This window comes from Cucurbitaria berberidis (genome assembly GCF_010015615.1).
Source record: "Cucurbitaria berberidis CBS 394.84 unplaced genomic scaffold K460scaffold_6, whole genome shotgun sequence".
NCBI lineage: Eukaryota > Fungi > Ascomycota > Dothideomycetes > Pleosporales > Cucurbitariaceae > Cucurbitaria > Cucurbitaria berberidis.
The window spans coordinates 1,611,288-1,625,177 of record NW_024468940.1 but is presented as its reverse complement, the minus strand read 5'-3'; the positions used below and the strand labels follow the sequence as shown (position 1 = coordinate 1,625,177).

The following is a 13,890-nucleotide window of genomic DNA, read 5'->3' as shown; positions in this document are numbered from 1 at the left end:
AGACCTCTCTTAACCTAAAGGCGTTCAGTCCTCGTCTTTGGAGCTTTCATACATGATGAATTTCCCATTAACCATTTACCTGGCAGTTGCTGTCGGGCTTTGTTACATCATCATCTACTTGATTTGGGTGTGTGTCGCCTCCCCCGGACGAGCAATTCCAGGCCCATGGGCTAGTCGTTTCACTCGATTGTGGTACTACAGAGGTATCCGTGCAGGTTCATTCCACCATGAGAACATCGCACTGCACGAGAAATATGGACCGATCGTCCGAGTGGCACCCGGATTCTACTCCATCACTACGCCAGACAAATCTGTTTACGGCATAGGATCAAAGTTTCCCAAAGGGGAGTGGTATAAAGGTTGGCAACATCCAACTTCAACTAGATGGACTCTTTTCCCAGACCAGAATATCAGAAGGCATGCGGAAACTAGGAAGCGGTTCCAAGGCCTTTATAGCATGAGCTCGTTGCTCTCTTACGAGATCTACGTGGACGAATGTATCGACGTATTCCTCGACAAGCTTGGCAACTTTGCCCGATCAGGAACAACAGTCGATCTTGTTCATTGGTTTCAATGCTACGCATTTGATGTTATTGGAGAGATTACATACTCGGAGCGCTTTGGATTTCTCGATAATGGCGACGACATTGCAGGCACGATGGCTGCGCTCGACAAATCAATGGTCTACTCTACTTTGGTTGGCGTCTTTCCGGAATGGCATCCAACTATATATGCAATCATGGAAAAGATTCCAGGATCTGGAGCGGCCGGCCGGACGTACCTAATGAATTTCGTCCAAAAAAAGGTCGACGAGCGAGAGCGGGCGGAGAAGAAAGCCGCCCAGAAAACCACGGCTCATATTTCAGAGGATAGCGTAGCTCCACAGGACTTCTTAGACAAGCTGATGGACGCGCAAAAGCAGAACCCGGAAAAGGTTACCTCGGATCACGTCTACATGATGGGACTGAGCAACATCATCGCTGGGTCCGACACAACAGCTGTTTCGCTCTCGAGCATCACTTACTATCTGATAACTTCACCACGGATATTATCAAAATTAAGACAAGAGATTAAAGAACACGGTCTCTGGCACAAGAGAATAACTTTCAAGGACTCACAAGAGATGCCTTACCTGCAGGCTGTTCTCAAAGAAGGACTAAGGATGCATCCAGCTACTGGATTACCTCTATGGCGAGTTGTTCCAGAGGGCGGGTGGCAAGTCGGGGAACACTGGCTTCCACCCGGCACCAACGTTGGCTTGAACAGCTGGGTCGCTCACTACGACAAGAGTGTTTTCGGTGACGACGCTCATACATTCCGCCCAGAGCGATGGGAAGAAGCCAAGCAAGAGGGCGGAGAACGGTATCGAAAGATGGAAGCGAACTATATGCCGGTATGGTATGCCCCCATGCATTTACCGACGTAAGCTGACAAGACTTTCTAGTTTGGCTTGGGTTCAAGAACTTGCCTGGGACGCCACATCTCAACATTGGAAATGTCCAAGCTTATCCCTGAAATCGTGAAGAACTTTGACTTGACGCTGGGGATGCAGAAGGAACAGTGGAAGACGATCAACTATTGGTTTGTGAAACCAGAGAAGTTGCCGGTCGCAGTGAACCGTCATATCAATGCGGGGAACGGCAACATGGAGCACTAGAGGTGCTCATTCATGACCTTGTACATTCACTCGGTGATTTTCGAGAGTGGTGATTCAATATAAGTCTCCAGATTCAATTTATCATGAGCATCAATGACTCGATTACATATGTAGACGTCTTCTTTCACTAGCATATGCTGGTCACCCCAGTCATATCATTCGATCAGTTTTACGGACACCAAAGGAAAGAGGGTAGGAGCCTAACGAAACGGGTTTAATGAGACTTCGTACGGTTGGTTTATCGTAAACAGAAAACAGAAGGCCAGCGTACAGTGCGCGAGTCGTGAACAAATCGAGGAGACAATTATACAGCTCCTTGATGAACATTTCCGCGGATCGTAGTGCCATCTTAAGCCTTATGAGATCTCCAATTTGGTATCGTAAAATCTCAACTTGCATATCAGTTTCAATACTGGCTTTGCAGAAATCTCTCAATCACCTCTTCTCCAAACTTATCCCTTCCAGCGCCTCGGAGACCTTGCATGATCTCATAATCGGGTCTCCACACATCCCCGACCTCATAGTACACCCTTCTAACTTGAAGATCACTGTCATTCTCATCTCCCCATTCTGCTGCCTTGCCAGGCGCATAATAAGATATATGGAATTTGCCTTTTCCGTAACCAAGCTCAGAAGTGAGCATGAAGTGTTTAAGAACCGGCATCTTCTGAAGCGCCTTGGCGAGGGCGGCAAGAAGTAGATTGACCGTTAATGGGTCGCCATGCTCACGGTAGTTGTTGTAGTTGGAATCGCTAGAATCATCGCCGATGATGCCCTCACCCGGCTCGTCATCCTCGTGATCTTCTGGCCGCGGTCCCGTGAAATACCACTCACCACATGGCGCCACCATATTGAACGTGAGATCCAATGTCTTCAAGAACGGCCAGTTAGGAGAAACGGTCATTTTCTCGTCGTCAGACGGCCAGAAGAGCGTTGAGTCAACGTGAGCGCTTAACGTAAGGGCGGTGAGATTTTGCGAAAACGTACGCAGGCCTGCACTAAACGGGTCATAAGAGTATCCCGATGGTACGAGAGATTCACCCTTGAGCCGCTGATCGAAAGGAAGCTCGTGATAGAAGATGATTTCCGCAGTAGAGCGTTGTTGCAATCGACTTAGCTTGAGGGCCTCTGCGAAGTCTATGCGATTGTTGCTTCGCACGCTCTTGGACTCAGGATCAGAGTCATTAAATACCCAGGATATGTCCTTCAAATTTGGGAGAAATGCTGCAAGATTTGGTCCGACATTTGGCGCCAGGTTTCGTCGACTGTTGCCATCGATTTTTAGATAGTACAAGTTCGACAAGTTCGGTAAAGGACTTGTTTGAAGCAGCCGAAGGAACGACTTTTCAAATCGACACTCGAAGATATCTTTGCTGCGTTTGCGCATTGCAATCTCGAGTCTGAGCTGTGACTTATTATCCAAGCGTAGATCTGTGGGCGAAAAAGCGTTTCCATGCGGAAGAACCAATCGCAGCGCGGTCTGAATGCCCTCGTTCTCCCACACTTTCAATATCGAGAATAGCTTGTAAATGCCCAAAGTAAAGGCTTCGTCATTGAGCAGCTTCTCATCATCTGTTTCCACTCGACCGCATGCCTCCTCCGAGTATTCTGACAGCAGAATCCTGTAGCTCAGTGTGGTCAGATATTTGCGGCGGTTGTCCGTCACAATATCCTGAAAATGAGTAAGCTCATCACTTTTGAGCCTCAAGCTATGGAATGTGTTCAGCTCTACTGCCTCCTTCCAGGTTCTGGAGAGCGTCGCATATGCTGGAAACTTTGAAGGCTCTCGAGACTGCTGCTGAAGCACCGGAATGTTCCCTTGCCCGTCGTATCGGTCTAGATGATATACAATCCTGTTGATCAACTCTTGTGGTAGTGTGTCCATCGTGATAGCTGGTGTTACGTGGGATCTCCTGCAATTGCGATGTGGTGGTATAGTCGAAGCTGGAGCCGAAGGGCGGGAAGTGAGAGTGGGCTGGTGCAGGCAGTTTAGGTGTAGGCTGCCGCCAAGGCGCTAGTGTATTTTGTGTGACACCCCGGTTAAAAGGAAGGGCAAATTAGAGCATTAACATTACACCGCTGAGGTCTGCTTATTGCAGGTGGGTTTAAGTTGCTAGGGATGCGCGACAGCGCGAGGAGACACGGGAGCTTTGGGTGCGTTGTAGGATACAGCACAATATCATCAGTTGTGCAGGCTTACGTCACATGGGGTACAAGTCAGATAAGGCATCATCTTACTCCTGACATCTTTATGATATCTAGCTCCGACCTTGTTGGACTCCGACCCACCGATATTGACATCAGCTCAAAAATGACTTATGTCGAGACCCCAATACAATACCAGTAGTCCTTCCAGAACGAAGAACCACACGAATTACCATTATCTAAAGCTCGATTCCATTCGTACAGTTGAGTTGCTGTGATCTTATTGCGCTCAGCGAACAGCTGCCGTAGCATATTAGCTGAATTGCTTTTCATAAGTGTCTCAGGATAGCTTACCGCGCAATAATCCCCGTCCAAGGCTTGAGCAACCTTGTTACAGTTACTGACCGCGTTGTTGGGTTGATTAGGCGTCGGAATTATGAACCTGCTAGTAGAAGTCGGTGTAGGTGGAGCAGATCGACTGACAGTGATCGAGTCGGAAGTACCCACACAGTACGCCTGTTTCAACCAGAAGTTTGTTGCGCAGTCTTTTGATACAGCGGGGTTCCAAGCAAAAAATTGTGCTGTCGTTATGAAATATTTGTCTGCAACGCTAGCACAGCTATCTCCATCCACGACCGTATGCCATCTGACGCAATTGGCGGGCTGTCCGCTGTGGGTCGGTGCTGAGGGGCCCGGTGCTGCTGTGCTGCTTGGTACCACCGAGGTTGGGCTTCCACTTGGGATGGGCGGCGGAGCGTTAGGTGATGCGATACAGTATGCCTGCTCTGTCCAAAGGTTCGCACAATCAGAGCCGACAGCCGGATTCATCCTGAAGAATTGCGCAATGGTCAAATTGTAGGTAATGAGGACATCGCTGCACGTGAAGTCTGCAGGAACATCTCCAAAATCGGTACAATTCACGTCGTATCCTTCCTATGACACGTTTATCAGCGCAAAGTCCCTTGTTGAGGAAATTTACAAGACTTACTCTAAGAGGAAAAAAGAAGTTGGGTCCTTCTACTGGGGGCGGCGGCGAATCGACGTAGAATCTGCCACAGTAACGAACTCCACTTTTGAAGCTGCAGTTGGGCATTGTGGTGTTACTTCCCAGTTCCGGGTTCCACGTCAACAGTTCTTCGAGCTTTACACGGTAAACAGCCGCTGCCAAGTCACATTGATGACGGAAATTTGTGCCTGAGATATCAATCTGCATTTGAGATCCATCGAAGTATCGATAGCAGTCATCTCGTGTATCGGTGGCAAGAGGAACGCGTGTAGATGTAGGTGTAGCTGACGCTGCGCTTGTGGGCGTGAAGGTGACCTTGGTGAAGGGCAAGCCGGTGGGTCCAGGTGTATGATAACCCGGTCGGCCAGAGTAGGTGTTGACTATGTGTTTGTTACTCGCAATCCTACAGGGGATGTAGCCCACTTACTGTCACCGACTGGCTCTACGCAATAGCTAATGTCCAATAGAAGATTTGTACAATTTGTGTTGATTGATGGGTTCAAAAAGACAAAATCTAACAAAGAGATTCCATACTTTATTGTTACTAGATTGCAGTAATCACCTTCCGTAACATTATACCATTTACCACAGTTCCTGTTCGATTCGTCTTTGGCATTCGTAGGGACTGGGGCTGGGCTAGTAGCGGTACTTGGAGCCAGAGGAGGCATAGCCGGGGGTGTCACATAGGCTTCGCCAGGATTCGATACGCAAATAGACGTCTCGTTCATTTTGTACAGATTGTAACATCCTGCGTTGATGATCTGAAGCAGTCAGTAGACGAACCTCAGCAGCATTGGCTATGAACCTGCGACTAACTGGGTTCCAGGCTTTGAGTTGGGCAATCGTGATGTTGTTTGACTTTGCCATAGACTCGCAAGTGTCGGACGCTTTGACAGTATATACCTTGCAGGTGTTTTGGATACACAAATCACCACTCTCGGGAAACCTGTCACAATAAGCGGCGAGATTGTTATCCGATAGCAGCCACGCGGTCCCTATACTGTTAAGCTTGGAAATGCTATAACAGTCGTCGAGAGTTGTTATTGTGTACTTTTTGCCTACGCAGGCTGATGGTGTTGGGGTAGGCGCCACTGGTCTGTCAAGTATGAGAAAGAGATACTGAACGGTGGAGTGAGACCATCTTACTGTGACCAGGACATGGTTGACGTGGTCAGAGGGTACCCAGAAACTCCACAGCTTGAAGTCTTGGATTCATAAATGGAGCTTGACCGAAGTTGTGGTCCATGGTAGTACGGTGAGCCAGCCTGCTTCTGCAAATTCTTGATGAAGCACAAGTCACAAGGTCCCGAAGATTGGACGCCAGATGGTGGCACGCTGTCCCATCCTATGGGGCTCTCTGTATTTGCTTAGTTCCAGTATAGAAATAAGAAGTCTAATACTTACGTCCTGGGTCGGCTTGCATCGCAGCCGCTGCAGCGACTACGTTGCACCAACGTCCGGAATCTTGGATGCAAGCCAATTCCTGATTGAATCGCATCACATTTGGGATGAGGTCAAGAGGTGCATCGTCTTCTGCATCGTATCCAGCCCAGGTTTGTCCAGCACAGGCGGTTTTGATGCTCTGCTCATATCTTTGCAGCGCCGTGGAGCAGGTGGCCGTGCATGCTTTCTCTAGAATCGTTGGCGGATAGTAGTAGCCACTTGTAAAGCGAGCAACGATGGGAGGGCATTGCGAAACGTCGGTAAGGAGAGCGTTGGCGCAAACAGTAGTCAGATTAGCGGGTATGGTGCTGTTGGTAAAGAATGGAAGCGCGTAGGCAACTTGAAGTGGGATTGTGAGCAGCAGGAGCGATTGGAACATGCATGAAATCTGCTGAAGCATCTTGCATACTCTGTTAGCGATCAGTAAAGTGGAATTGCAATTGAAGATAGTGCAGATGAAACTGCGCGAAAAAATGAGTGAGGAGAGCAGCTCAGACTACCTGCTTCCACACAGGCAAGGAAGCTGATGTCGGAGTATATATTAGTTACCCATGGCTGATTGCTGTATCTAATAGGTCAGATGTCTCCCTCGGCGGGGTCCTGCGAGCGGGCACGATGCTATCTGAGTCGGTTCTGCATGATTCCTGCATGTGCTAGGTAAGCTTACCGGCCTTGTTCGGTGGAAATGTTGATCACAACGCCACCGACTTAGGAGAGGATCATTAGACTTCGGAATCAAGCTGAGGGCGACTAGTAAGCTGCGAGACTCCTGCAAGAGGTAGTCGCGTAGTTCCAAGGATGTCGCGGACACTCCCGCACAATGCGGAGTGGACGCATCCTCGACGGGTACCGGTAAGGCCGTGCCCCGTCCTGCCCCGTCGTGTAGTCTCCCTGTTGGCTGTTAAGGAGACGGTTGATGAAACAATCTTGCCTTTTTAAGGTTCCTTGATGATAATTGTTCAGCTTGTCGCTAAAGTCTCGCTCTTGGCGCTTTTATTAGCGCAAACCATAGCCTATCATCTCGCGGAGAAGGCTGCGGCTTATCCTCCTCCACCTCCACCATGCGTCCTGGTTCCTGCCGTAATCCACGCTTCAGTGTCCTTGAGTGTCATCTCACTTCCACAATTTGCTGATCTGCATACTCTTCTATGTGGCATATTCCACTTCCAACCTCAGAGGTCCTCTTTGGGACGCGAGGTAAAGTTCTATAGGAGTCTGGCTGCCGTTGGGACGACACAGGCATCGAAGGTCGCTATAGCTGGCCACACAATCTTGCGCGTGATGCCTGTCTTTCGCTCGTGTCACGATCCTCGATGCGCCATTCAATAAGATCCCGCAGATGTTGTGTAAGATACTCAGCCTCGGCACTATATTTTCTTCTGCACCTTCGCTACTGCTGACCGGTATCTCTTCAGGGGAGCACAGTGCTGACGATGACAAGTCAAGTGAGGGCGTTTTCGAAAATCTAGCGGGACTTAGAGGCGAAACAGGCAATCAAAGTCCGTGTTTCCGTCTGCTATCCCTTCTTGCATGCAGGTCTGCACTAGGATATGATGTGCGCGCCACCACCACCAGGAGAGACGCCGGTTACAGACCTGCGGATATTTGCCGCATGATTTGAGTACCATCCTCCTCAGTTGTCATCTGCTCATACATTCCTTGCCCCTCCGTTCATTCACACACTTTTCCGTGAACTATGGCTCAAAAATCGTCCATTCTTTCATTGTGGACAGTCGTCTTCTACATCCTTTCACTCGCCAATGCATTTCCTCGGTCGCACTCGCGTTTCCCCGAGAATATCAATGCCCCGACTTGCAAGAATCCCGTCTCGTATGTCACAATCGCTGTATACGATTCAATATTAACGTTGTTCAAGCCCCTTCGATTATTCCGCAAAACCAAAGCGCGATGAACTTGCACCCATCTGCCCCAATTCCCCGGGTATAGACCTTTTCTCGAGAGCGCTCGAGCCACGGGCTGAGGATGACTACTCATGCTCCCAGTCCAAGCCATGCAAGAACGGGGCTTGCTGTCCAAAAGCTACCGGATATTGCAACTATGGCGAGAAGTACTGTGGTACTAATGGGCAAAGTCCCAACGATGTCTGCTGGTCCAACTGCAATGCCAAAGCAGAATGCGGCAAGGAATCAGACCCACCAGGCAAGAAATGCCCGCTCAATGTTTGCTGCTCAGCGTTTGGGTATGAGTGTTTCAGATCCTACACTTGATTCCGGCTAACGTTGAGCAGATTCTGTGGGATGACAAGCGAGTTTTGCAAGAAAGGGACCGACAAAGAGCCTGGATGCCAGAGCAACTGTGATCAACCTGGATCAGGTGGCTCGGGTGGTGACGTCCAGAAGAAGGTCATTGGCTACTACGAAGCCTGGGCTCATGACAGAAAGTGCCAGGGCATGGTATGTCAAGCACATGATCTCTGTTACGTAGATACTCACGGGCCACACAGGACTTCAGGAACATTCCTACCGGCGCGCTAACACATCTATATTTCTCATTCGGTTATATTTCTCCTGGGGAATTTGATCTGGTTCCCATGGACGACCTGAAGCCGGATCTCTTCTCCGAATTCACGAATGTCAAGCGAAGCAACCCCGGCCTCAAAACTATCATTGCACTTGGTGGCTGGACCTTCAACGATAATGGTACTGCTACCCAACCTGTTTTCAGCAACATGGTCAGTACCGCAGCCAACCGCGCCAAGTTCATTAGGAAGCTGTTTGCCTTTATGCGTCAATATGCTTTTGATGGCGTAGACTTCGATTGGGAATATCCTGGCGCTACAGATCGAGGCGGTCAACCCGAGGACGGCAAAAACTTCGTCACTTTCTTAAAGGAGCTCGACGATGCGAATAAGCAGCAGCCCTTGCATTATGTTGTCTCTTTCACTGTACCAACAAGCTTTTGGTACCTTAGGCATTTCGACCTGAAAGCTGTCGATTATGTCGATTTCGTCAATGTAATGAGCTACGATCTTCATGGAATCTGGGATTCCACGAATCCTATTGGGAATCACATATATGGGCATTCAAACTTAACGGAGATCAAATTGGCCCTTGATCTCTTCTGGCGCAACAAAGTGAAACCTGAGAAGCTGAACCTTGGTTTGGGATTCTATGGTCGAAGCTTCCAGCTGTCCGACACTTCTTGTTACCAGCCCGGTTGTAATTTCAAGGGTGGTGCGGCCCCTGGCCCTTGCTCTGCCAATTCCGGAACCTTGACCTATAAAGAAATCCAGCAGATCATCAAGCAGCACAAGATCAAACCATACCACGACAAAGCAGCAGGAGTCAAATATATCACCTGGAATCAGGACCAGTGGGCCTCTTATGATGACCAGGACACCTTCAAGTCAAAGATTGACTTTGCCAATAAGTTAGGCCTCGGGGGTGTTCTCATTTGGGCCATCGATCAAGACACAGATGACTTGGAAGCGCTCAATGCAGTGCTATCTCCCAAATCGATCAAAGCCTTCGCAATGACCGCTGATGATGCTTCTTTTTGGGACGATGCTACCGTCCCCGATTGTTATGTCACTGATTGTGGGGGTACATGTAAAGCTGGCTTCTTCAAGATAGAGCAACAGCCCTGCGGTGGTGCAAAACCAGTCACTCGACACTCGAAAGAGAAAGACAGTCAGCTCTGTTGCCCTACCGCGAGTGCACCAGATCCCAAGAAATGTAGCTGGCGCGGCGGAGCCCCATCCTGCAACGGCCATTGCCATGATAACGAGGTACTTTTGGAAATGAACAGATGGGGCGACGGCAAATATTGCGAAGATGGCAACAAAGCATATTGCTGTGAGTCGCCATCAGCCAAGGGACACGATTGTTACTGGGCTGGTGTTGGCAGGACCTGCAATAATGACGACACGACCATGACCTTCTCCGGCACGTGTAAGTAACGTTGGTTTACGAATTTCATGTGACAAATGTACTAACTTATTCCCTCAACCTTTAGTCCTGAGCACAGTTGCGGATATTGCAGACGCGGTTTCGCTAATCGACACACCCTTGGTGAAGTTCCTTGATGCACTCGACATTGACATGCAAAAACGATATTGTTGCCCGAAAAAGGATGCTAAGAACTGGGCTAACTGCCGATGGTACGGCCAGCCTGGCTCGTGTTTCGACAATCATTGTCCTGTCAACAAACAAGTCCAGCTCACCGACAGTCCTTATGGATTTGGTGAATCGTGTTTTCCCCGTATGGAAAGAACAAGGGGTAAGTAAGGTTGGTGTACGGATTGCATGTGAAAGGTATGCTGACTTCGTACACCTTTAGTCTATTGCTGCGATCCTACAGATGGCAAACCGTTGTTTCTTCCGGTACCATTGGACCGACTCTTCAAAGACCCCCCTACAGGCGACAACGTCGATACTGACTTTACACTCGAAGTGGACGACACATTTGGAGGCCAAGGTGACAAGACTGATGACGACCCTAGTAATGCTGCATTCCAGTTCGTTGTTCTCGCATCCCCACAGGAGCTCCAACACTCGCTCGACAAACGTGATGGCTCTCACTGGGAGCTCTACAACTGTAAAGGCGGCACTAGTGAGGAAGAGCAAACTATCCAGATGTTCTGCACGGACATTTCGGAAGGGAGTAATTGCCACAAGATAGGTCTTGGGCACGGCGTACCCGGTACCATTCTCGAGCTGCCTGCTGGATGTGGAGCGGGTCGTTATGCGGTCGCCAAGTCCATGGCGCCTGCGAAGGAGCAGACCATTCCTCACAGACTTCTCAAGCGAGTGATGCACGGCTATAAACCGACTGTCTACGACCTTACATTTGATTATGATTTCAGGCGCGTTCCCCGTGACGTCGGCGAGACGCACATGCGTATCGACTTCTCTAACAAGGACGACTATTGGGACAACGTCGTTTCTGCTGCTGCAAGCAAGAAGCGCAAAGGTAAGCGCTCCCTTGCTGACGTAGGGGGAAATCACAAAAGGTGGCTCGAGGAGGAATGGCGAGACGACTTCCATAGAGGTGCTCTTAGTCACGAAGACCTCCACAAGCGATGGTTTGGCTCGGACGCTCTCGCATGGTTGATAAACCTGGTCAAGCCCGAGATCAAGAAAGAGTTCACGCACAACTACAAAGATCAATTCATCGCGAAAATTATTGATGATCAGGTTACTTGCGGATCGGGAAATTCCAAATTCGACGCACATATCCTCGTCCAGGCTTTGACAGACGTCAGCATCTCAACGAGCTTTGGCTTCACGCTTATCACAAAACTCAACTTCAACAGCCCGGGAAGCCCACTAGATCTGAGCCAGTCATATCTAACTTTTAGCAACGAAGGGAAAGTTACCGCGACTTTCACACTTGAAGCTCTCATTCGAGTGTCCTACAGATCTGGAGAGAAGGACATCGTTACGCTACCATTCCCTGGGGCAACGTTTCGAATACCTGGCATCGTGACCATCGGTCCGTCCATTAGGGTCGTCGGTGAGTTCAACGCTGAACTTACACTTTCTGCAGAGGTCGAAACAAAGGTCGACCTTGCCTCTTGGGAGGTTCGGCAGACTTATCCCGCTGCCTCACGGGAATACGAACCCAAATCTGTGGACGAATTGGACTCAGGGGATTCGGGAAATCAAAACGGCCTGCTACAGCCGCACTTCTATGCCGCCGTGTTAGCTACGGGTAAGGTCGAAGCTCATCTCAAGGCGATTGCGGAGTTCGGTATCCGCTTTGACGAAAAGTGGAAAGTTGGAGCTGCTGCTGCAGGTGTTGTCGCCGACGGATATGTACGCTTCGAGGCCGGGGTTGGCGTGAGCACGGAAGCGAACTGCCCATGGACATATGGACTCTATCTGGGTGCCAAATTGTACGCACAAGTCGACACTCCTTCACAGTTTGGCTGGGGAAAAAAGACTTGGGATCTTCCAGGTTCTGGCGAGGTTCCCCTCATTCCAGGCGGTAAATGTCCTGATCTTAGACCGGGTGCGCCTTCCAAACGAGGATTGCTGTCGATTGGTGATCGTCGCAATGATCTCAATAGTTCCTCTTACCGAATTGTCGAGCCTAATTCACTCGGATCACATAGGCTTAGCAAGCGTGTTACGCCCTGGGGCCCACCTTTTCATATTCCGCTCCAAAAACTGCTTTGTCCAAATCCGGAAATAAGCGGTGGTTTAGAGGGATCTGCGTGCGAGAAACTCTCACATGTTCCGGGTTCGAGCAATAGGGATCTATCAAAACGTGCGGCTAGCGATGTTACGAGTTATCACCACCTTGATAAACGCGCGAAGAAAACTCAGAGATTCTGTAGGGGCAACGCCGTCATAACCATCGTAAGCTCAGATTATGAGGAATCAGGTACTCTGCACGACGTAAGTCATCCATATTCACCCGCTTATCATCTTCGAGGAAAGCCTACTCACATGTGCCATTAGAAACTTCCAAACGCATTGACGTATAGGTATACGAATCCCGCTCGATGCACAGACTTCGGCTTCGCCGGGCAAAACACCGGAAAGCCCGCCAATACGAAGGACTATGCGACCGAACACATCCTTGAATTCCAGATGATACAAGAGTTCTTCAATGATCTCCCTAGCACTATAGACTGTTACAATCCTCCAAAGTTGGGGGAAGATACTTGCAAGTGCCTCAAGAATTTCTGGTACCAACTGAAACCCAATGAGAAGCCCACAATTAATGGCCTCACAAAGGATCCTATTGATCATGTAGGCGCTGTATTCCCTGGCTGGAACAATCAATGGTCTTATGAGCTGGTGCTTCTCGATAAAGAAGTCAACGGGCTCAAAGAAGGCTTCTGGGGTAGTGATCCGGCTCGCAATGAATACACTCTACAACAATATGCGGGTTACGGGGACGCACTCTTCAAAAATGTGAAGGATACTATCACCGCTATACGATACCACATAGACCCAACCATCCGCGGATATCTTATCGCCCAAAAGGTCCGGGTTGGCGATATGCTTAACCGTCTAGAAACGCAAGAGCTCACCGCAATAACGAAGAACATTGATGGCGTGCAACGCACGTGGGCATCGCTCGGCCTGCAAGCTAGATGGCATACATTTATGCGGACGAGAGCGAATACGGCAATCATCGACTCACAGCAACATGTCAACGACTATCTTGCGATGTTGGAGGAGGGATACGCAACACCCTTCCTTCGAGACGTGGCGAACAATGCAGGAAATTCAGAAGATGCACAGGCAAGAAGGGATTTCATAGCAAAGATTGACGCTTTAAGAGCTGAGTGGACAAACAACAGGCCTGTCTGGACAAATCCCTTCTAAAGGGTGAGTATTGAACTAGATACGGAAGTAAAGCACCAAGACCTTGTCTCAAAATATAGCCTTGTAATAGTGAATATCATATATCACTAAGAAGGTAGCCCAAACAGCATTACCAAAAGGTGTATTCTATCTCCAGTATGTTAAGCCTATACGCGTTTTGCATACTGCCACCCCAAGCGACACGATCTCTGATGTTGTATGCCACAGTACCCTGAAGGTAAGACGTGCATGCCAGCCAAATGTTTATCCAGAACTGATTTGAAGAGTAGCAAGGTCCCGCTTGACAATTTGGTGTGACCACCAAGTACCCAATGAAAAGCAAGTATCCAGAAGAAAGC

General features: G+C 49.2%; 3 protein-coding genes across 3 annotated transcripts; 2 read left to right on the top strand and 1 right to left on the bottom strand.

Annotated features, from left to right (window-relative positions):
- Positions 1-55: 55 nt before the first annotated feature.
- K460DRAFT_294497 (cytochrome P450 CYP5080B3) lies at positions 56-1,657 on the top strand (the record flags this gene model as incomplete). Its single annotated transcript, XM_040929493.1, has 2 exons — positions 56-1,393; positions 1,445-1,657. 2 exons carry the CDS (start codon positions 56-58, stop codon positions 1,655-1,657), a joined length of 1,551 nt encoding a protein of 516 aa, XP_040783768.1.
- Positions 1,658-2,063: 406 nt separating this feature from the next.
- K460DRAFT_294972 (carbohydrate-binding module family 50 protein) lies at positions 2,064-6,630 on the bottom strand (the record flags this gene model as incomplete). Its single annotated transcript, XM_040929524.1, has 8 exons — positions 2,064-3,632; positions 3,986-4,102; positions 4,157-4,735; positions 4,791-5,188; positions 5,236-5,569; positions 5,625-5,904; positions 5,955-6,153; positions 6,213-6,630. The coding sequence occupies 8 exons, from the start codon at positions 6,628-6,630 to the stop codon at positions 2,064-2,066; spliced, it is 3,894 nt and encodes a 1,297-aa protein (XP_040783767.1).
- Positions 6,631-7,947: 1,317 nt separating this feature from the next.
- K460DRAFT_410593 (glycoside hydrolase family 18 protein) lies at positions 7,948-13,552 on the top strand (the record flags this gene model as incomplete). Its single annotated transcript, XM_040937391.1, has 7 exons — positions 7,948-8,081; positions 8,128-8,451; positions 8,500-8,665; positions 8,716-10,162; positions 10,227-10,490; positions 10,551-12,613; positions 12,677-13,552. The coding sequence occupies 7 exons, from the start codon at positions 7,948-7,950 to the stop codon at positions 13,550-13,552; spliced, it is 5,274 nt and encodes a 1,757-aa protein (XP_040783766.1).
- Positions 13,553-13,890: the final 338 nt, after the last annotated feature.